Raw genomic sequence first — 22,324 nt, 5'->3', positions numbered from 1 at the left:
CATCAATGTGTAAAGGATACCACCGCATGGGCTCAGGAACACTTCAGAAAACCAATGTCAGTAAATAGAGTTTGGCGCTACATCCGTAAGTGCAACTTAAAACTCTACTATGCAGAGCAAAAGCCATTTCTCAACAACACCCAGAAACGCCGCCGGCTTCTCTGGGCCCGAGCTCATCTAAGATGGACCGATGAAAAGTGGAAAAGTGTTCTGTGGTCCGACGAGTCCACATTTTAAATTGTTTTTGGAAATTGTGGACGTCGTGTCCTCCGGGCCAAAGAGGAAAAGAAACATCCGGACTGTTATGGACGCAAAGTTCAAAAGCCAGCATCTGTGATGGTATGGGGCTGTGTTAGTGCCAATGGCATGGGTAACTTACACATCTGTGAAGGCATCATTCATGCTGAAAGGTACATACAGGTTATGGAGAAACATGCTGCCATCCAAGCAACGTCTTTTTCATGGATGCCCCTGCTTATTTCAGCAAGACAATGCCAAAGCACATTCTGCACGTGTTACAACAGCGTGGCTTGGTCGTAAAAGAGTGCGGGTACTCGACCGGCCTGCCTGCAGTCCAGACCTGTCTCCCATTGAAAATGTGTGGCGCATTATGGAGCGTAAAACACGACAACGGACACCCCGGACTGTTGAACGGCTGAAGCTCTACATCGAGCGAGAATGGGAAAGAATTCCACCTACAAAGCTTCAACAATTAGTGTCCTCAGTTCCCAAACGTTTATTGAATGTTGTTCAAAGAAAAGGTGATGTAACACAGTGGGAAACCTTTTTGGGACGTGTTGCAGCCATAAAATTGTAAGTTAATGATTATTTGCTAAAAACAATAAAGTTTATCAGTTTGAACATGAAATATCTTGTCTTTGTAGTGCATTCGATTAAATATAGGTTGAACATGATTTGCAAATCATTGTATTCTGTTTTTATTTATGTTTAACACAACATCCCAACTTCATTGGAATTGGGGTTGTATATACACATACACACACGCACACACACACAGTGGGTACGGAAAGCATTCAGACTCCCTTAAATTTTTCACTCTGTTTTTTATCTTCCAGCCATTTGCTAAAATAATTTAAGTTAATTTTTTTCCTCATGAATGTACACCCAGCACCCCATATTGACAGAAAAAAACAGAATTGTTGAAAGTTTTAGGAAGGTTTCTGGTCTTCCCAAACGTCTTCCATTTCAGGATTATGGAGGCCACTGTGCTCTTAGGAACCTTATTAAGTGCATCAGAATCTTTTTTGTAACCTTGGCCAGTTCTGTGCCTTGCCACAACTCTGTCTCTGAGCTCTTCAGGCGGTTCCTTTGACCTCATGGCTGTCATTTGCTCTGACATGCACTGTGAGCTGTAAGGTTTTATATAGAAAGGGGTGTGGCTTTCCTAATCAAGTCCAATCGATATAATCAAACACAGCTGGGCTCCAATGAAGGTGTTGAACCATCTCAAGGACGATCAGAAGAAATGGACAGCACTCGAGTTCAATATGAGTGTCACAGCAAAGGCTCTGAATACTTAAGGGTGTGTGATATTTCAGTTTTAAATCAGTTTTAATAAATCAGCAAAAAATTCAACAATTATTTTTTTTTCCTGTCAATATGGGTTGCTGTGTGCACATTAATGAGGAAAAAAATAAACTTAAATGATTTTAAGAAATGGCTGAAATATAACAGTGAAAAATGTAAGGGGGTCTGAAAACTTTCCCTACCCACTGTATATATATATATATATATATATATAATGAAACTAAAAGTAAATATTATAATAATAATAATAAATTACCAATTTATTTACAGTTATAATATTTTCAGTAAATATAAAATTAAAATAAATTAATCTGCCCAATAAAAATTTTTTTTTTTTTTTTTTTTTATTCTCCCCCCAAAAAAAACTTTTCTGTCAATTTAAAAGCAATATGCCCAATTAAAAGATTGTTTTTCATATTCCACAAAATTTACTTTCTGTCAAGTTTAAAAAAATAAATAATTGGGGACAGACGTCCAGGAATGAGTTTGTATGTTCACTCAGCGGCCACAAATGAACGCAGAGTTCTCTATTCTCCACTTGCCCATGTAGAGCAATGAACTAAGTGGACACAGCAAACCTTTGCAAACAGTCGTTATGTGTATTCATACTAGCATAGCGTCACTTCCGCCATGTGATTTGTGACGTCCGCCCGCCCGCCTGCACTCTGGAGCCCCGCAGCCGCAGCAGCAGCCGCCGCAGCAGGAGCAGGAGGAGCAGGAGGAGCAGGAGGAGCAGGACACGAGCTGCCGTGCCTGAGTCGCATCTCTCCAGGAGGAGATCCCGAAAAGCCGGAGCAAGAGTAGAGAAGCACCCCGCCCCCCGCCCTCCGCCTCTACACTCACGCGCACAGCCATGGCAGACAACGCCGGCTTGGAAAACCACCGCATCAAGAGCTTTAAGAACAAGGGGCGCGATGTCGAGGTGAGCCGGCCGGCCGGCGAGTCTGGGAGACTTCTTGGCGGCTGGTTGGAGTGGTTTTTCGAGCGGCTCTTTTCGGGCCTAACTCCGAGGAGGAGAAGCCCGGCCGGCCGGCCCCGGCTAAAAGCTAACCTCGGCTAGCATGTGGAGTTGTTGGCGGCCTGCGATTTGGACGTTTTCATGCGTTTCGCCCGAGTAGGATTATGGTTGCTACTGTTTGCAAATGGCGACATATTTGCGTGGATTTGAGGGAATGGAAGCTCGGCGACGGCTAAAGCTGCCGGCTAGTCGGCTAGTCGGCTAGTCGACTGGACACCGGTGACTCGCTCGAAGGGTGGGCCCCGGCCCCGGCCCCGGCCCCGGGGGGAATTCTCCTCACATTCGACCAGTTTACTGCCGAGTGCCTCGAATTCCCAAACGAGCGACATTTGATCGACGTTCTTCCATGAATTCTTCGCGGTCACTGTTCGAATTGCCAACACGCTGTTGGTCAAAATGCCAACGAGACCCCTCCGCTCCTCGCTAATGTTGTTTTCTGCGCTAGCTAAAGCGAGCATCGGGATTAAGCATTAATCACATGCCGCGACGCTACGGTTGCGTTCACTTTCCTGTATATTCAACACACCGTGTGCACATACTGAGTAAGTACCAAGTATTACTCCGAATCGCCCGGTAATTAATCAGTGGAAATGTGACCGACTATCCGCATGACCACCACGATTCAACTCGTTTTGCAAATTTTGGGTACGAAATGTAAAATGTCAGCTTTTCTCGATACAGCTAAGGCCTTTGAGTCGAGAACCGGATGACCAAATAATGACTACGAATGATCGGAAAGTGCGATGTTTTCGAAGAAATGGCACCACTCCCGCTGCTTCCGGATCTATCGGTAATCCTGAGATAATCCTCGTGCACTACAATAGATATTAAAGCAGCCGTGGGCCGAAAACTTCCATGTTTCGAGTTTCATGTCCAGTCGGCGCTTGTTTTGAATGTGCTTGGGAGTTGGTTGAACGAGCACATGGCCGCTTTGACAGATGGACTTTGCCAATGCAGTCTTGTTGCTATTTCAGGCGTCCTGGATGTCTCAGCTCCTCTGCAGCAGCCTGTGCTTGAATGCATGTTCGCTTAAAGCATTCACCCCCCCCCCCCCCCCCTCTCAGACTTTTTGGTTTGGTGGCTTTTTACGACAGTTTCAGTTTCTCTGAGTGTTTTTAGAATTGCACCGATGGGCAAGATCAGCCCAGACCTGGTTTTAACAGATGACTCAGACTACGGCTGGATGAATTAGTGACAGGGTTTTTTTTGTGTGTTTTTTTTTTTATTATTATTGATCGAGTTTAGGTTTATGGCGACTCTCATTTACATGCCCGGTCTGTGAGGTTTCAAACAAGTGCTTTATCACCAAAATAGCAACGCTAAATTTTGATTGAGACAGTCAATGTTTTATTGTTATTTTACTGCTCGCAACGTGACAAGATTCCCAAGAATGACAGTCAGTCAAAATGCTGAGTCTGGTTGAAATGGCCGCTTGAGTACAATGCACCAATCATTTAGAAAATGATGATGTGTTCCGGAGAAATAGATTTTTTTTCTGTTGGAAAAAAAAACCCAAAAACTTTTTACAGAACAGCTTTGTGTGATATCTCCTACAGAAAATCTGGGTTCAAAAAAATGCCTTCAAATTAGAGAAAAAACATAACTTTTATTATTTCTCAATATATCTACTTGACCCTTTCGTTTCATTTGCTACTTGGGGAACCCCTTCTCCGATTGGCTTTTTAGTTAAAAATATCCACCACTAAGCTCGTGAAGGCCCAAATTCTGAGGTGATTCAAAATTACTGTGCTGTTTCAAACGGCGTTACTTGCCTTAAAAATTCAATTTAAACAGGGCCAGTGGTACCTAATCTGTGAGAAAAGCAGTGTGGCCAGTAGAATGGGTCGTCGTTTACTTTAGTAATCAATTGGTTTCATGAATTTATTTGTTATGGAGCATTTCAAAGACGTTTGAAGTGCTCATCCTGTTTTTTTTTTTTTTTTGAAAGTTCCACAAAGGGCCACTTGTCATGTTGCTATCACTACTACACGGTTTCTGTTTTTTTTTTTTTTTTTTTTTTTTTTTTTGACCCTATGCTATAGTGACATAAGCTAAAAGAAATAAGTCCAACACTTCTCAGTACAGTGGAACTGCTTCCATAATTCATTCCGGGATTTACCTCCCAAGAGGAAATAATGGAAATAAGAACTCATCGCTGCCAGGGTCACACTGTCACCATCGTAAAACCTCTTAACACCCTGACCGGTCATTCTTTTGGGATAAAAGTCGCTAAAGGGAAAACAAAATGCACATGTGGTGTTAATCTTTAATGGTGGTTAGAACGCTAATAATAATGTGTAATGGCACTGCCTGCAGTGATTCCATAGCAACATAGCTTTAACAATTTTAACGGGCAACCCGCCCATGAAATGCAGCGTTGTGTAGAATCCAATAATATCTATTACAGTATAGGTCACATTGTGAGCCTCTCAAATATGTTGATAGGCTTAATTCCCTTTCATCGCTAATGCTGCCTCCCGCTGCAGTTTTTTAGGCGGACACGAGAGCACTTCTACCGCCCATCCGCGTCTTTACGTGACATTCATGAAAGCATTTGGCTGCATTGTACCTATTCCACGCGACATGAGTGCGCGCCAACAATGCGTTTCCGAACACGATACGACTTCTAGTACCTGCTCAGCCGGAGCTCCAAGCGTGCCGAGCCAATACCATATGGGCGAAGTAAAGCGCCTGTTGCTAGTTTACAGATTCTTCACTGTAACGTTTGGTGAAACACGGCTTCAAATGTACCAAAAACTCGCCCGCTCACAAACAATTTCGAAACAAAAGTAACGTACTAAATAATTTCCGGCGTGGCTGTTGTATTCTTTTCTCTCTAGACGCATATTAATTTTCATGCTAACTTGTTGTTCTTAGTTGCTTACTGTCCATTGTAACACGTTTCCCGCTGGAGGTCTGTGAAAAGTGTACTGTATCACCTAAGCGCTTATTCCAGTGTTTCACGATTGCATTTCACGATCCGACAGCGGCGTGTAGCTTATTAGCTGCCATGGAAGCAATGATTAGTGACTTGGAGCAGCCCGAGCATTTTCGCACAGTGGACCGGTTGCGTGTGAAGGCATATTTTGTCGGAACGGCGCGGCGCGGCGCGGCGTGCTTTCCTCAGTGTCTCGCGATTACTGTTTTGAAATGGAAACCTGGCCATCCCGAGCCAAGGTCAGTCCAGCTGTGCAGTGCAAAAGCACTATAATAGACCGTCGTTAAATATGATGCATTGTTTATTACTAAGGCTGTAAAATGTGTCGGACGGCCCGAAAGCAACTTCCGAGATTCTTGTTTTGAAATCTGTATTTCAAATTTGCATGTGTAATAAATAACGTTGAGATATTGCAAGCATTATTTATTTTTTCTTACTAAACCCCTTTTACCGTAACTACAATGTGGCCTGTGACAAAAATGAGTTTGGCATGCCCGCACAAGTATTGATTAATTACAGTTGGTCGTTTGCTCTCTGCTATTTGGTCTGTCTGCCATTCACTGAGGTGTTAGTGTGTTGTATAGTTCAACATGCTCAGATTTATTGTTCGGTTAGTTATTTGAGTCAATCATTAATACTATGCACACATTTTAACAAAGAGATATTATTTGAAGAATGCTCAGATTCGGACTGAAGGCCGCCTTTTATAATAATTACGGTACAAGGTATTCTGGTCGATGATGTTGTAGTCGGTTTTCAGTTTTCGTTCAGGCCAGTGCCTTTTAGTCACGTTTGATTCTTGAAGTTGTCGGCATACTATTGTTTTTGTATGGACTACTTGATACACGTGTCCCGCCAAAAATGCAACTCAGTGGATATGTTGTGTTCTTTGTCAACCAACACCCGTCCGTTCCAGATCTCAACATCACGCAACAGTTGCATCTCTCGGTTCCGTTGTCATCAGTCAAAGGATTGTGAGCAGTTTTATTTGAGCTGACCTTATAATTGGAACCTAATTGAATTGAACTTCTATGGTCCATATACCAAGACAGTATCGCCAACAAGTGGAGGATGCCTGATTCGCTACAATGTGATTGTCTACGCCCACGCGTTTCTCGTAAAATTGGATTTTGACACGAGCCGAGGGGTATGATTTGTTGGTTTTCATCGTCCGTTTTCCCCCATCAATTATTACTTCTCTACGTGTTGCTGAGGGGTGGTTTGCGGGGAGACACCTCCGCAGCCTCCTGCGTTTGGACTGTGAGCACATTACGCAAGAGGCTATTTGGGAAGGCAACATGAACCCTTCGAAAGAGTCACAAGATCTCAAACGGCAAACGCCAAAATAGGCTCAAATGCTGCAATTACTCCAACTCGTTTCTCCTCACTTCTGCGCTATAACGAATGCTCGTTTCCGGTGTTCGATCCACACTAGCCCTCCAACTTATGCTGTTTATCCCCGTTCGCTATAAGGACGATCATCGGGGGCGCTGCGGGCAATTATCCAATTGAAGTTAATTTGTTCATTACAAATGTATCTTTGTTCATCCGCAGACTATGCGAAGGCATCGGAATGAGGTGACGGTGGAGTTGAGAAAGGTGAGAAAACGCACGTACACACGTTCCAGTTTAGATTGGAAACGAATATTTGATTCCAGATGACCAAAAAAGATACCTCGAAGGTTGCACACCAAGACACCGTCTAACCTCCAATTCGATTGCATTTCCAAAAATGGAAATACAAAATGATCTGTGGCTGGATCAGACTGTTGCCATCGTAAAAGCTTTATTCGTAGCACAGGCCGGGATTTGAGTAACATTTCAAATAAATAGCATTTTAACATTCTTGACCCACGATTCATAGTTCACGTCAAAACTGTTGCGGAAATCCCTGCTATGTCACAGAAATGTGCGGTTTACGGCAATCATTTTTTAGGTGTTTCTACAGTATACTTACTGTAATCTTGTCATATGGGATTTCGGCGATGCCAGCACAAGGTCGTTGCTGTTGCTGTATTACTGCTTTGAGTGGCAGTCCGCTAACTTCACGTAACGTCTTCTCTTAACAGCCCTTGTGGAGGCTGCTGTTTCTTTTGGAATAAGTATCACAGAAAGGCCGAAGAATGGTCAAATTCTTGTATTTTCTAACAGCACATAAATTGTCACGCTGTCACTTCTAGCTGATAATCCCGAGCTACTTTGTGATTCCCACCTAGTTTGACGATGTTTGCTACTTTGGAGGCGTATTTGTCCTCTTACAAAAAACGTTGGCAACACGCGCTTACAGATATATTTAGACTAGATGAACACAGGGTGCGCTAACAACACAAAGTTCATTTGAAACGTCAACGAAAGGGCTCGAGTCGTACACCGGGTTGAAGTAAAGACGAGACAAATTGCAAACACCGTATTTGTCCACCTTCCCCCAGCGTCGACACATTTTGCCGCCGGTTAACTGTAATAGAACCAAGTCATAGGGTGCGCATTGGCGGTAAGCACTTGAGACTTAGCCGGCAGCGGGTGTGTAGAGTTGACAAAAGGCAAAAGGCAGCAGCGTTCAAACGTCGTCATGTCCGCGCCGTGCCGAGGTGGTCTGGAGTCTAGCACATTCCACAGAGCCGGATCGGGTCGGGACCAAAACAGTGCAGTAGACTGATTAGTCATCGCTGACGAACAGCGGCATGATGCACAAGAATGTAGGCCAAGGGAATCTCCTCCTACCAATAGAGAGTGTGTATGTTGTGTACACATTCGCAATGTATGGGCGTTCGCTCTCTGTCGAGAAGGATGCCGGCTCATGTTTTTGGAACTTCCAACTGTGGTGTCTGTCTCGTGTACCCCAGGAAAGGAAAAAAAAAAAAAAGAGCCATTTCTTTGAGGATGGCCTGGATTCACTGTGGGTTTAAGAATTCATGAATGCATTAATGCATTCCAGCCCCACTCATCCTTTCATGACTTTTTCTGTCCCCTCGCCAGAACAAACGAGACGAACACCTACTGAAGAAGAGAAACGTCCCACAGGAGGAGAGTCTGGAGGACTCTGACGTCGACTCAGACTTCAAAGGGGTAAACGTCGATGGACGTGATTGTTGACTAGTTGCCTCATGAAGCAATTGGGGCAGAACGGAGTGCCGTGAATCGGCTGCTGCAACCAGGCACCGTTAAGTCAGCGGCCAAACACGACCTCGGCCTGAGCGGTCATGCTACAACACAAATACTCCAGGCATCTTAATTCCACTCAATACAAGGGTATTTTGTATGTTATAGTGAACAATTCTTCAGAACACGAGGCTTCAAATTGTTTGTTGCCTCGTCCAGTTGAAGTTAACTGTCCAACGAAACCGAAAACAAACAAAGAGAGTTAAAGCTTGTATATTTCAAACAACCCCCCACAGCCCATTAGCTTAATGCTAAATTGCATCTGTATTGCAGTGCTGCAACCCTTTGAGGAGTGGCTTTAACACAAATGGCGCAGCAACACATGTAGACGGACTATATAACTATAACCATCTAATGGACCAAGTGCTCAGTCGTAGTCTTTATCCTCTGCGAAAAGCGACTAATATTAGTGCCGTACTGACAAGCTGTGGGGGGATAAAACAGATAATGTCATTTGGCCCCCATTCGCATGTAACTATCGAGCGAATGTACAAATGAAGTATTCTTTATTTTGACCCTTTATTGCTGAATTAGTTTACAGTGCAGTGCAGTGATATTCACGATGGCTAGGGACCACAAATCGCAAAACTCTGCGAATAATTGACACCCTTTACAAGTCATCACCTGTGGTAAATTTGACCTGTAACAGGCAACATGACTTCAATGTTGGAACATACACGTATATACCATAGACGGCGGGGATGCCGATGAAAACCTTTCTAGCGCTATAGCTTTCTAATAACAGTCAATTGTGGTGTTTCTATTGCTCCTAACGTACACCGTCATCGGACAGCGATGATGTCAATTATTGGAATGACTTTGCAGTCTTGCGACCTTGTGTTGTGGATGTTTTGCTCTCTCGCAAGGACCCCCGTCTTTTGAACGCATAGAAAACATTTCAAATCCTTTCATATGACCTTGATGACTTCTTCTCTAATAGCCTTTCACAAACGTGTAAATCTTTAGGATCCAGACAGAGTTGATGCCCCCCCCCCCCCACACACACACACACGTCAAACTACAGTCTGATGTTATCATGTTTAATCATACAAAAAAAAAATATCAAAAGGTATGAAAATAATTTAAAAAGGAAATGGAGTTCAACAATACATCATCTTATCTTTATGCCCAGACACACGCCACACTTTGGGAATCTCTAATATACCCCCCCCCCGTTTTGTTTTTCAGCAAAATGTTACGCTTGATGCCATCTTACAGGTAAGACTTCCCCCTACTTTAGTCTCCAATATACACGCGACACCTCAACTGTGCACTCTTCCTCCCTCTTGCTGTCAGAACGCCACCAGCGACAATGCGGTCATCCAGCTCAGCGCCGTGCAGGCGGCCAGGTGACAAGTTCTCACACGCTCGCGCTCGACTGCACGCGCAGGCGCAAATACACACGTTGTGACACCAGCTCCTTTTTAACATGAGCGTGTTTTTTGTGTCTGTGTCAGGAAATTGCTCTCCAGCGACAGAAACCCCCCCATTGACGACTTGATAAAGTCTGGCATCCTGCCCATTTTAGTCAATTGCCTGGAAAGAGACGACAAGTGAGTTTGAAATATACAAGTCGGTGTGTGTGTCCGTGTCCGTGTCCGTGTCCATATATGCGTGTGTGTTGAAGAAATGCAGCGGCCAGTTGGCGTTCCTGCCTTGTGGAGGTCCAGAATTCCCAGGACCTCATGTTCACTGAGGATAAATAGCTGAAGTGCAAGAATTTGGAGGCGTGGCAGCCTGACTAGTGTCACGTTAAATGGAGCACCTGTCGCTGTTGCTTTAGATAATGCGGGATTGCTTGTTTGCTTGTCACGTCACACTTTTGTCCCCCTGCACCTTCCCAAGCGACGAATGGCCCCTAACAGTCTCTGTTGATGTGATGTCCCGCAGCCCCTCTCTCCAGTTTGAGGCAGCTTGGGCTCTGACCAACATTGCCTCTGGGACGTCGGCACAGACTCAAGCTGTGGTTAAATCCAGTAAGTTGACCCGACACCCACCCCTGTTAGTGTTCCCCAGCTATTTGTGTTTGCCTGCAGACTGCCCGCCAAACATACGTTTTGTCTTTACCGAGACGCTGCGCAAATGGGTGGTGACTCAAATTGGCATTCCAAAATGAACACCCAATCAAAGAATAATAGACTACGTACTTTGTTCTGACAAGAGCGGCAATGTTGCCACACTGCAGCATTTGGGTAAAAAAAATGTTGTTGACAATCATTAATGATAGTCATCCTTGTGAGGACACACTGATCATGTTAAGGATTTCACAGTAATTTTCAACGATGATTTAACAAAGTATGAAACTAATACACATCGATCTTATCAATCTTTGCAAGTGTTTCTATTTTCAAACGATCTCTTCTTCAACATTCCTCGGAAACCACAATGTCCCGTCACGGGTGAGCTATTTTTAGAGCAGGCCAGCAGGCTACTCATGGTGCTTGGGGGGGGGGGCTACCTGGCGTCTGCGGACACCACGGTGGGGACCCCTGTTATGGGCAATATCTGATGGCACCAAATTCTTAATGGTAACTGTATTGACTCTCCCTAGAACTGCGGTTTTTTCATCTTTTCGCTCTTTGATTTTTGTCTGCCGCGATATGTGGTCAAGGCTTTGTTTTGTCATTCTGAATGTTCTCGGTTGATGTGTGTTTGTCTTCAGATGCGGTGCCGCTGTTCTTGCGACTGCTCCGATCGCCTCATCAGAACGTTTGTGAACAAGCTGTTTGGGCTCTGGGAAACATTATAGGTCAGTACACTGTGCGTGCGTGCGTGCGTGCAGATAAATATAAACATTATTGTCTTTTCGAAGCTGTATTGGAGTATTGTTATTTTGCGGCGATGCGGCATTTCATACTTGTATACCTTAGAAAAACCATTGTTGCAAAACATTTTGATAAACTATCACGCCTGAAAAGCCCATTCCTAGTGTTCACATTTTGTGAATGGATGGTCTCAAAAGAAAAACAAGTCTTAAAATGACTTCCTTACACTTGCAGATAGGCCGTGGAGTGGCACAGTTCACATTGGCGAATGGAAACATTTATTTCCGCCTGCTTTATTCATTTGTCTGTGAATAACAAAGTTTGCGTCAATTCTATGGAGGATAAAAACATTTTTGTTACAGAACGCAAAACTTCCTCAGTTACCGATATAGAATAAACACTTAAATGGACATTGTTTATAATAAAAAAAAAACCGATTGGGAGAGTGGTACCTTTGCACCTCGACTGCGCAGGTGACGGGCCACAGTGCAGGGACTACGTCATCTCCCTTGGCGTGGTCAAGCCGCTGCTGTCCTTCATCGACCCCTCCATCCCTATCACCTTCCTGCGCAACGTCACGTGGGTCATCGTCAACCTCTGCCGCAATAAGGACCCGCCCCCGCCCATGGAGACAGTGCAAGAGGTAAGTGGACAAACACTGGACTCGCAGGTCGCCATTGCGCTGAGGCACTTGAGCTTTCGACTGCCCGTTGCTGCCCGCATTTTCACGAGCTTTGTTTGTAACCATTGTAACGCTAGTAAGATCATGCGTGAACGCCGTCTCGTCCTCCGTCACCATCAGCACTGGCTCCCCCTGGGCTGTGTGCTGAGCCCCTCCTGTTCACACTGTTGACCTATGACCTCTCAGCAAAGTTTCCGAGCTGTCATATAGTGACGTTTGCAGACCACCCAGCAGTGGTCGGACGCCTCACCATCAACAGTGAGTCCGTGTACAGAGAAGAGAGAGACCGGTGGCAAAGATGACAATTTTTGTATCAATGTGAAGAAGACCAAGGAGATGGGGGGGTGTACTTCAGGAGGGACAGACGCCCCACTCCCCTTTGCACTTCGGATGAGAAGCAGTGAAAGTGCTATCCAGCTACAAGTACCTTGGAGTCGTCCACCTTTCCGAGGACGTCACCTGGAGTCGAAGCACTTCGTGTCTGAGCAAGAAGGCACACCGACGTCTCTACTTCCTCCGGAAGCTGCGATGTGGCGGACTGGGAAGCTGTGTCTTGGGGAGCTTCTACACAAGTGTGGTGGTGGAGAGCATCCTGAGCATCACGGTGTGGCACAGCAGCTGCTCTGTTGCAGAGAGGAAGGCGCTACAAAGGATGGTAAAGGCTGCTCTGAAAATCATGGGGGGCAGCCTCGCCACCACGACCGACATCTTCACCACCAGCAGGTGCAGAAAGAGGGCTCAGCCCACCGCGCACTCCTCCTCCTCCATTTGCTCCCCTCAGGCAGGAGGCTATGGAGCATCCGATGCAGGACCAGCCTGAGGAGAACGGCTTCTTTCCGGTCTATTGAACTCGAAAAAGAGTTCGGACATCAGCACACACCCCATCCCCCCCAATGCCAATGCATCCCTGCACGATGAACACTTTATTCTTTTCAAATACATGGATCATGGAAATAGTGTGCGCAATTCAAGCCTCTGGCATTTGTATTTCCGCCGTATCCGAATCCTTGCTGCATTTGCACCTGTGCGCACATTCACAACTGCAAATAAGTATTTCTATCTTATATTTCATCATGTTTTCTCACACTGTTGATATTGAGACTCCATGGGCTAATCTGAGACCTTGGGTATCAAATTGCATGCCGTATCATGTGCAAATGTGCGTCGGTATGACAAAGTCCTTGAATCGTTGAATGAGTCACGCAGAGATTGTCTGTCAGGTTCGCTGCGGCGTTAAAGCCTGACTTTGTTGTTTCCCTCTCGCCGCTCGGCCTTGTTTTATCTTTTTGATTGATGAAACGACTCCTCCCCCCTTCATTCAGCTGACTCACAACCTACTTTTCTCTCTCTCTCTCCCCTTCCACACAGATTTTGCCTGCCCTCTGTGTGCTAATACATCACACGGACATAAATGTAAGTATCAAGCGAAGGGCGGTTGTCAGTGGTCTCCCAGCCCTTCCTACAGTAAAGCCTGCCGGACACTAAGCCATGTGACCGAACATAAGTGCCTAACATAATTAGTCACATCGTGCACGGTTCTGCAATTAGTTTTCATTCGTAGGTGACCCGTCTGCAACTCGATTGGCTGCAATCCCAGACGTCGAATCGCAAGTGAACGACATTGCAACAGCGCAGACGTTTCAGGCCAATTCAAATTCCCAATTATATCCCATGATTTTTCACAAGAAAAATGACTTTTGAGGGTAATAAGGCCAACTAGCCGTACTCATAAATATCAAATATACTTAAGAGTGACTGTACAATATTGACTTCATATTTAAAAGCAAAGCGGCGTGGAGAGTCTTTCTGCTGCCTAAATGGATGCACGGAAGTTCATTTTCATGCGCTCTATCAACGGGGCTGTCGTTGCCTGCAGCCTTTCGAGCATCTCCGATTGCTTCCCGGAGAAATTAGCAAAGAATTCTCGATCGCCATTTTGCACCCTGGTGACCATGTGGAAAAATGGCCCTTCACTGTCATGAAAATTATCCAGTCCATCCTTTCTCCCCGCCCGTTTCTACTCTTTGTATTCTCCGCCGACGGAGAAATAGCTACGCCAGCACGGGCGATCCACTTGTTCCTTGACAATTGCACCTTGTTGATTGTGGTTCAATGAAATCATACAGGGGGGGAGTAAAAAAAAACCCCAAAACGTTTTTGTTGCAGCGAGTTCGGAATCATCAATAGGCGTGCAAAGGGTCCGTCGCGATCGTCCAGTTCAGCAGAGTCGCTCGGTGTGCGCCTGGCAGAATGAATTGCTGCCATTTTGTGCGTTTAGATCCTCGTCGACACAGTGTGGGCTTTGTCCTACCTGACGGACGGCGGCAACGAGCAGATCCAGATGGTCATTGACTCTGGTGTGGTTCCACTTCTCGTGCCTCTCCTCAGCCACCAGGAAGTAAAAGTGCAGGTGAGACTCCAGACTCAAAGGTGAACGCATGAACATGATATGTTTGATAATTATCGCCCTCGCTGTGTCTCAACGTGCAGACGGCAGCTCTCCGGGCAGTGGGAAACATCGTAACCGGCACTGACGAACAGACGCAAGTTGTTCTCAACTGCGATGTCCTCAGATACTTCCCAAACTTGCTGACGCACCCTAAGGAAAAGATCAATAAGGTAGCACGAGCACGGCCGTAACAGAATAGGACACGACCGATGTTCATCATGTCATCGAACCCGTATGCGATCGGCTCCGGAATGCCGGTTTACCTCAAAGTTGCTTTATTTTCAGACGTTTCCCCATTGGAAATAAAAAAATCGGCTCATAAATAGTGCTCAACATTCACCGACCGTCAAAGGCAGCTGCGATCTGTCTGTCCGAAAGGGACGCTAATGGCCGCCGTACTCAATAATGGACTTGGGTAGCAGCCAGCGCTGACAGCGATTTTACAAATAATCACAATGGCAGTCACATGCGCTGACTGACATTGGGTTATGAATTACTTTGTGTGTGTGTTTTTTTCTTTCTAGGAAGCAGTGTGGTTCCTGTCCAACATTACAGCCGGGAACCAGCAGCAGGTCCAAGCTGTGATCGATGCCGGACTCATCCCCATGATCATTCACCAACTGGCCAAGGTCCAAATGCCGTCCCACTTTGAAGTCTCATTGCACCAACTGGGCCCGCCGTGGCCTGCGTGGTAGAAATAACTACGTCACGCACGTCGTAGTGACAGGCCGTCTCTCCGCAGGGCGACTTTGGCACTCAGAAGGAGGCAGCGTGGGCCATCAGCAATCTCACCATCAGTGGAAGAAAAGACCAGGTGAGCACGGCCAAAAAGGCAGACAATGCGCGCGTAGGACGACGACGACGACTATTATTCAATCATTGTTGACGATTTTGCTCGACGACAATCAAGTCGTGACTAGTCGACTGATCCTGGCAGCTCTTGCGTTGACGTGCCTTCAAGTGGCACAGCCAAGTTATTGATGGCAGAAGCCTTGGGTCATTCTGGTTTGTGGGCTCCTTGCGAGTGTATTCATTTTACTTGTGTGTTTGACTGTTTATCCCATTCGCTAAACGGTTGAAAGTGCACCGGCAACTGTGGCTGTCCTTTATTTATGAATTCATTTGTTAGTTTTTCACTTCACTCGAGCGGCTGTGTGTCCGAAGTTCGTAGGTCAAATTTTGCCCTGCGACGCACACCATAAACGTGAGCAAAATTGTAGATTGAGGCACTCGTAAGCCAAGGTACGACTTGAACTTTTCCAGCCTGAGCAACCATATGCAAATTGCCTTCCACCAGTATATATATAAACATGACACCTTATATTTTTTTGCTGGAAAATGGCGCTCTGTATTTAGCATTATTAGCGTTTAAGGCCGGAGCCTCTGGAAAATGGGCGCCTCAAACTAGTTTGAGCCTGAATTTCTTTCCACTCGCTGCCGCACAAATTAAATGTGCTTGAGAATGATCTCACCAAGTATTCTAACCCCGTGTCATGATAGTTAATGTTAGTCACCATTTAAGGAGATCAGCTTCATAAGCTTTGTTGACTGAGCCTCCACTCTTGTAAGTGCATATGCTGTATAACTGCGGTGCGTTTGTGCAGGTGGAGTACCTGGTGGAGAAGAACGTCATCCCGCCGTTCTGCAACCTGATGCAGGTGAAGGACCCCCAGGTCGTGCAGGTGGTCCTGGACGGCCTCAAGAACATCCTCATCATGGCGGGCGACGAAGCCAGCACCATCGCCGAGATCATCGAGGAGTGCGGGGGTGCGTGGCGCGTCCTTGTTTTTCTTTGCCTTGCACTTGGCCGCCCTTACATCACTTTTTGTCTCCCTATTTCTCAGGTTTGGAGAAGATCGAGAACTTGCAGCAACATGAAAATGAAGACATCTACAAGCTAGCCTTCGAGATTATTGATCAGTACTTTTCCGGAGATGACGTAAGTTCACACAAAGTCGTCAGAATCCATAGATGGAAGACGCCTTTCCACCAAGCGGCACGAAACTGGATTTGTACTGCTCGATGTGTGGGCGGGATGCCGCTAGCTGCGTCAGCTCCTTAAATTGCGTGACGTAGTGGCACAAAAGTGTAACTCACCGATGACTGAATGGGGAGACGTGCCACCAAGGGCTTTCAAGCCCTACCCGCTTCATAGTCCACTGTCAAAAACTGTGCAATGACAGTTTGATATGTAATCTTGACCAACCAGTCCGGTATTGAAGTGGACGACACCGATCTCGGTTCCATAGGAACCCCTCAATCTACTTTACGAGTAGCTGTTGCGCTGTCGTCGCGTTCCAAATTCAAACACTTCCAAACTGAGGACAGGATTCCTGTCTGGAGTTCCCGCGACTTCCACATTGCACTCACTATCTGCTAGTTGTTGTACTGGCGGTTTGGACAACGTCGTTCTTTTACTGAGCCGACGTCGTCGGGCAGCGGCTTTGTGTTAGGCTCCCGCTCGATGAGCACGCCTGCCGCATTTGTTACACTTTCTCTTTTTCTTGTATCACTGGACTCGGCCCGTAACGTGTGGTCTCCTTTTTTGTGGCTCGTGCGTGCAAAAAAATAGCTGCTGTACAGCCGGGCTTAAAAAGTTGCACCTTGGGAAAGCCACAAGCGTTTTGGTGGAATCCCAGCACTCGTGTGGATGAGAGTTTTTTTTTGCCTCTCTTCTTTTGCACACCACCACATGGAGCGGAACCGTTACATCGCGTACTATAAAAAATTCAAACCGTGAATGTTCCATTTGACTATCTTTGTACCTCATGATTGTGAACTTGTGTCCTTGTGTGTGCGTGTGACCTTTAACAATTCTAATAGAAATAAGTGTCGTTTTAAAATGGAATCTTAGTGAATGGAACAATACTGCTGGGTGCAAATGGGCATTATGGATTCTTATTGCAAACATTTGGGTCTCGTCTTCCCCTTTCAGATCGATGAAGATGCCAGCTTGATCCCGGAAAGCACTCAAGGAGGAACCTTCAACTTCGACCCCGCTTCCAACATGCAAACAAAGGAGTTTAATTTCTAAGAAAAGAAGAAAAAAAGCAAAAGCCAGGATGTTTGCGTCAGCCAGCCGCACGGGTACTCTGTAATGTCTGTAAACACTCCCCTCCTCCCCACAGTGACATTCATCCATCTCTCCTCCAATCTGGCAACCTGATATGGAAGGATTGACTTCACTATGGATACTCGCAGTCACTACTGATGGATTTACAGCCCCCACCACCACCAACCACCAACCACCACCTCTGCTTTTTGTTTGGTTTGGTTTTTATTTTTGAATGGTCACCCCTCGCTGCCATCTGGCAACCAGCATCACAACAAGGATTTTTGTTTTGCTCCGACATATCACACACGGCAGAAAACGCGAAGGATGCCGCGGCGACGTTTAATGGCCGAAATGTTCACAAGCACACTTTGTTTGGTCGTCTCCCACACCGACACACATACAACACCCGCACACGTTTGGACGATTAGTGTGCATACTTCTGTTGGAAGCCATCATATCACAAATGGGAGAAATACTGCTGTTGCGTTTTTACACTTGTTTTTTGTGGGCTCGCTCTCTTCCTCACGCAAATACACCCGCCCGTAGGGTCGCACAGGTTCCTGCAAGCCCCCCCTGCCCGCAACCCCTCCGGCTAACCCTCTTTCACCCATTGCAGAGCTAAGCCATGATTGACCGCGGACAGACCCCCCCCCCCCCTCACCCGCCACTCCTCTGAGGGTGAAAGGGCTCTTACGGTGGCAGACAGACTTGACAGGACTTCATGATGTCACTTTTTTTTTTTTTTTTTTTTTTTATGTGACTTTAATTGAATTATTCAACGGTGTGCCCATTCCCCCCCCCCCCCCCCCCCAAAAAAAAAAAGTGAAGTAACTGCCATCATTTTTAATTCTTCTTTAAAACTGAACTACCTGCTGAAGTGCAGGGACTTCCTGTGTCCACTGTAGCGCTGGTGCCCCCCAGGCTGGACCACACTGGACATCCTGTTTGCTCATGACTCCCCTGTAATGTGAAATTTAGAAATCCGTGGTGGTGGGGGCAGGGGTGTTTATATCGAAATTTGCTTTAAAAAAAAAAAAAACAAACAAAAAAACGACCTGAATTGAATCTAATCGTTTTTTTTTTTTTGGGTTTGTTTGTTTTTTTAATAATTTGTTTTTATGTTGAAAGGATTTTTCTTTCTTTAGTTTCGGTTCATGATGAGCTTACTTCTGGTCGGAGCTTCCGATGCGCTCTGTTTGGACGTTCACCGTGTTTTAGTCTTATGAGCGTGTCAGAGTGTTAAGACCATGCTGAAAAGAAAAAGTTCAAGTCACAAGAAATAGGTGGTATGTTGAGAGAAAAAAGCTATCAGAAAAAAGTTGGAATATCACAGGGAAAGAGAAAATGGTATTAGGTTACACGAATAAAGTCATAATGTTACGTGGAAAAAGTTGTACACATTTTGTAGTGTTTTTTTTTTTTTTTTTTTTTTTTTTTCCTCAACTTTTTCCTAGTAAAATTGCGTCTTTGTTCTGAAAATTCAGACTTTTTTCTAATGGCTTTCGCATTTAGCATTCTAACTTTTTTCCCTTGTATGATTACAACAGTTTTGACAACAACAAAAAATAATTAATAAGAAAAAAGTCAAAGCTACAAGTAATACTTGTAGAATGCTGACTTTCCATTAATATATTACTGTTCTACTAACGTCACGACTTAAAAATAATACAATTATGAGGAAAAGTAAAGCTATGAGGCAATGCTATTAAGCTGCACGAAAAAGTGAGGAGAATGAAGTTGTAATGTTACAAGAATTAAGTCTGAATGTTATGCTGAAAAAGTCCTAACTTTTTGTAATATTACAACTTTTCCCATTAAAATTCTGTATTCTCATTAAACTGTCTGTATTCTGTTAAAATGAAAATTAGGTCTTTTTTTTTCTTTTCTTGTAATAGTACTACTATTCTGATAACATTACGACTTCCCAGAAAAGAAGTCCTCACAAGAGGAAAGATGTGGTATTCTGAGGGGGCGGAAGTTGTAATGTTATGAAAATAAAGTTATGTGGAAAAAGATATATAGTTGTAAGTTGAACCTTTTCTAAGTAAAACTCAATACGATCCTCATAATGCAGCTGTTTTTCAAAAACAAATTTCACATTCCATTATGTGAATAAAGTTGCAATGTTGGGGGGGAGACCTTACCAGGAAAAAGTCCGAATGTAACATTAAGAAAAGGCAGAATGCTATGTGAGAAAAAAGTGGCAAAGTTACTAGAACGTGTTGCAATATTATGGGATGGGTCCAAGTGGAGGCTAATTTTGTTATGTTGCAAGAAAAAGTCCTGATGAAGTAGTAATATTCCAAGAATATTTGGATGCTATGCAAAAAACAAAAGTCATTTATCCGACGTATTTTCCCACGCAATAGTAAGGCTTCTTCAAAGAAAAGCGCCATTTGTCCTTGTAGAATCACTTTTCGCGTAAAGTCGCACGACTAGTAAATTACAACTTAATAATCGTAATATTTCAACTTGATTCTTGCATTATTTTTGAATACTCGCACAATTGAGACTGTATTTTGGTCATATTATTTAGCTTCTTTTCAGTGTGTCTTTTTTTGTCCAAAGCCTTCATTGCTCGCTAACAAAATAAAAAAATGAAACTTTGGGGAGGGGAAAGCGCACGCGGGTCGATACCTTCACCGTAACAGTTCACCACTCTTGGCCGACGAGCTTGCTCACTCTATTTGAATACTTGTTTAAAAAAAAATGTGTATCACTCTCTTGAATATAAATCTAGACGTATATTGACATGAAGCCTGTACAAAGCTGCTGCAGCTGAAACTCCTTGGTTGGACGACAACGATGATGACGTCGCTGTCTTAAGATGGCTGCTCAAGCTTTTCTTTTTTTTCTCTCTCTTGCTGAAGCAATATTTTTGGGGTTTTTATTTTTGACTTGCATATGTATTGTGATGACATGCTGGTTATTAATAATTGGATCTGATTTTTTTTCTCTCTTTCCCTCTTCGTAGTGGTGTAGGGCTGATGATGTGCTCTGTCTCCCGAAAAGTTGAAATGCTCCTCTGGTGGGCTGCTAACTACTGAGAGGGTGTGGGGGGTGCTAGTTGTTTATAACGAAACAAAAAGTCTAGAACGAGGGTGTACAGTCATGCACTAGCGGACTAGACCGAGCCACTTTAAAGATTTACAATTATGTTTGCCTTGTACCCGAATTGGATACAAGCTTATGTTTGTTGCAAGATTTTTACTTGCTCTTGAAAGGAGGGGGAAAAAAAAAAACAAAAAAAGTTGTTTTAAATGAATACTAGAAGAAAAGCAACAGACAGCGTTTTGGCCTCTGATTGTTTATATCTTTTTATAAATTTTAGATTGAACTCTCGTCTCTCTTTAAGGTGGCTCATTGATGCTTTCAACTCCTGTGCATATTAAAGACAAATATGAGTCGGAAAAGAAAAGTCACGGTGCCTTTTGTTTTGTTGATTTAAAACCAATAGATTCAGAGAAAGGGTCTTTTAAGTGTGGGAAAGTTCAAACATTTCAATGGCTACTCATTGAGCCATTCATCGCTCTTGTGTTGGTAAGAACAACATTGTAAATCCTGAAACTCCAAATGGTTGAACTATGTTAGTGTTGCAAGTTTCAAAATACGCTTTTTCTTTATTTTTCTCGAGGTGCAGCGCCCCACACTTTCAAAACCTTTGTAATGGAGTACAAACACGCCAGACCTGTACCACACACACACACACACACACACACACACACATGCTGGTCGCCATGGCATTGCAAACACAATTGAATCGTTTGCCCCCTGCCATCACTACAAAGCCATCATCGCCACGTAACCTCATTCCGGACGATTTTTCATAGCATTTATTGTCACGGCACCCTCAGGATATGACCCGTGTTTGTGATCCGAAGCAAAATAAAAACTTGCTGTTCAAGCCGATGGGTCCTCCAGCCAGCGCTTGCAAGTGTTGTGATTTGCACCTGAACAAAAAAAAATTCAACAATGCACCTAACTGGCATAGGTACAACAGTTTAGTATATATTTCAAAAGAAAACAAAAAAGGCTGTATTAGGACCGTTGAAATCTTATGAGAAGCGGTCGGGACGTGAATCGGGCACCTCTAAATCTGAGGCCGTGGTCCTCGGTCGGAAAAGAGCGCAGCGGCCCAAGTGAATTTCCTCCGCGGGGTGTCCAAGCTCTCCCTTAAGAGTTGGAGTGAGAAGTTCGGTCATCCGGAGCCCCACCGCTTCTCCGCTACAAGAGGAGCCAGATGAGGTGCTGAGGGGTTGTGGGCACGTCTCACCAGGTGGCGGCCCCAGGGATGATCGAGGACACGCTGGAGAGGGTGCTATTTACTTACTTGGGTTCAAAGAAAAAAAAGTTACCACAATGCAGTCATAATATCGCAAGAATAGTCGTAATGTTATAACGGGGACACTCAATTACAGTAAAATAGCCCTAGTGTTAATAGTACAAAATTGAATGTTTTTTCTGTGTGGATTTTGTCCTAAAATGATGATTTTTTTTTGTTTTTGTTCATGTAATATCACGACTATTCTGAAAACAGGAAGACTTAAAAAGAATGGGAAATTATTTGAATATAAGTCATTAAGTTACTGGAAAAGTTATCACGAGAAGATGGAATATTCGGAGAAAAATCTTGGACGTTCCGAGTTTCAAATATTTGAAAATACGAGTAAAAAAGTCTCAAAGTTTCAAGAAAAGTTATTTGTTATGAGA

General features: G+C 44.5%; 1 protein-coding gene across 3 annotated transcripts; it reads left to right on the top strand.

Moving 5' to 3' along the window:
• Window positions 1–2,181: 2,181 nt before the first annotated feature.
• kpna3 (karyopherin alpha 3 (importin alpha 4)) lies at window positions 2,182–21,534 on the top strand. Of its 3 annotated transcripts, XM_061793343.1 has the most exons (18): window positions 2,507–3,108; window positions 3,248–3,356; window positions 7,059–7,103; window positions 8,481–8,570; window positions 9,852–9,881; window positions 9,960–10,012; window positions 10,121–10,216; window positions 10,554–10,639; window positions 11,326–11,412; window positions 11,902–12,071; window positions 13,479–13,523; window positions 14,389–14,520; window positions 14,601–14,729; window positions 15,084–15,188; window positions 15,302–15,373; window positions 16,164–16,326; window positions 16,404–16,498; window positions 17,495–21,534. In XM_061793343.1, the coding sequence occupies exons 2-18, from the start codon at window positions 3,294–3,296 to the stop codon at window positions 17,591–17,593; spliced, it is 1,560 nt and encodes a 519-aa protein (XP_061649327.1). In that variant the 5' UTR covers window positions 2,507–3,108; window positions 3,248–3,293; the 3' UTR covers window positions 17,594–21,534. The 3 variants fall into 3 exon arrangements, with proteins under 3 accessions (XP_061649325.1, XP_061649327.1, XP_061649328.1); XM_061793341.1 differs by lacking the exons at window positions 2,507–3,108; window positions 3,248–3,356 and adding an exon at window positions 2,182–2,470; XM_061793344.1 differs by lacking the exon at window positions 3,248–3,356 and having other exon boundaries at window positions 2,508–3,108.
• Window positions 21,535–22,324: the final 790 nt, after the last annotated feature.

This window comes from Phyllopteryx taeniolatus, chromosome 12, assembly GCF_024500385.1.
Source record: "Phyllopteryx taeniolatus isolate TA_2022b chromosome 12, UOR_Ptae_1.2, whole genome shotgun sequence".
In the NCBI taxonomy this organism is placed as follows: Eukaryota; Metazoa; Chordata; class Actinopteri; order Syngnathiformes; family Syngnathidae; genus Phyllopteryx; species Phyllopteryx taeniolatus.
This window is presented reverse-complemented; position numbering and strand designations above follow the sequence as displayed.

Excerpts from the sequence above, each read along its gene's own strand:
- kpna3 (XM_061793341.1), top strand. The coding sequence starts at position 2,402 with ATGGCAGACAACGCCGGCTTGGAAAACCACCGCATCAAGAGCTTTAAG. Across the intron at positions 11,413-11,901 it reads GGCTCTGGGAAACATTATAG|GTGACGGGCCACAGTGCAGG; the intron begins GTCAGTACACTG and ends TCGACTGCGCAG. Across the intron at positions 16,499-17,494 it reads AGTACTTTTCCGGAGATGAC|ATCGATGAAGATGCCAGCTT; the intron begins GTAAGTTCACAC and ends TTCCCCTTTCAG.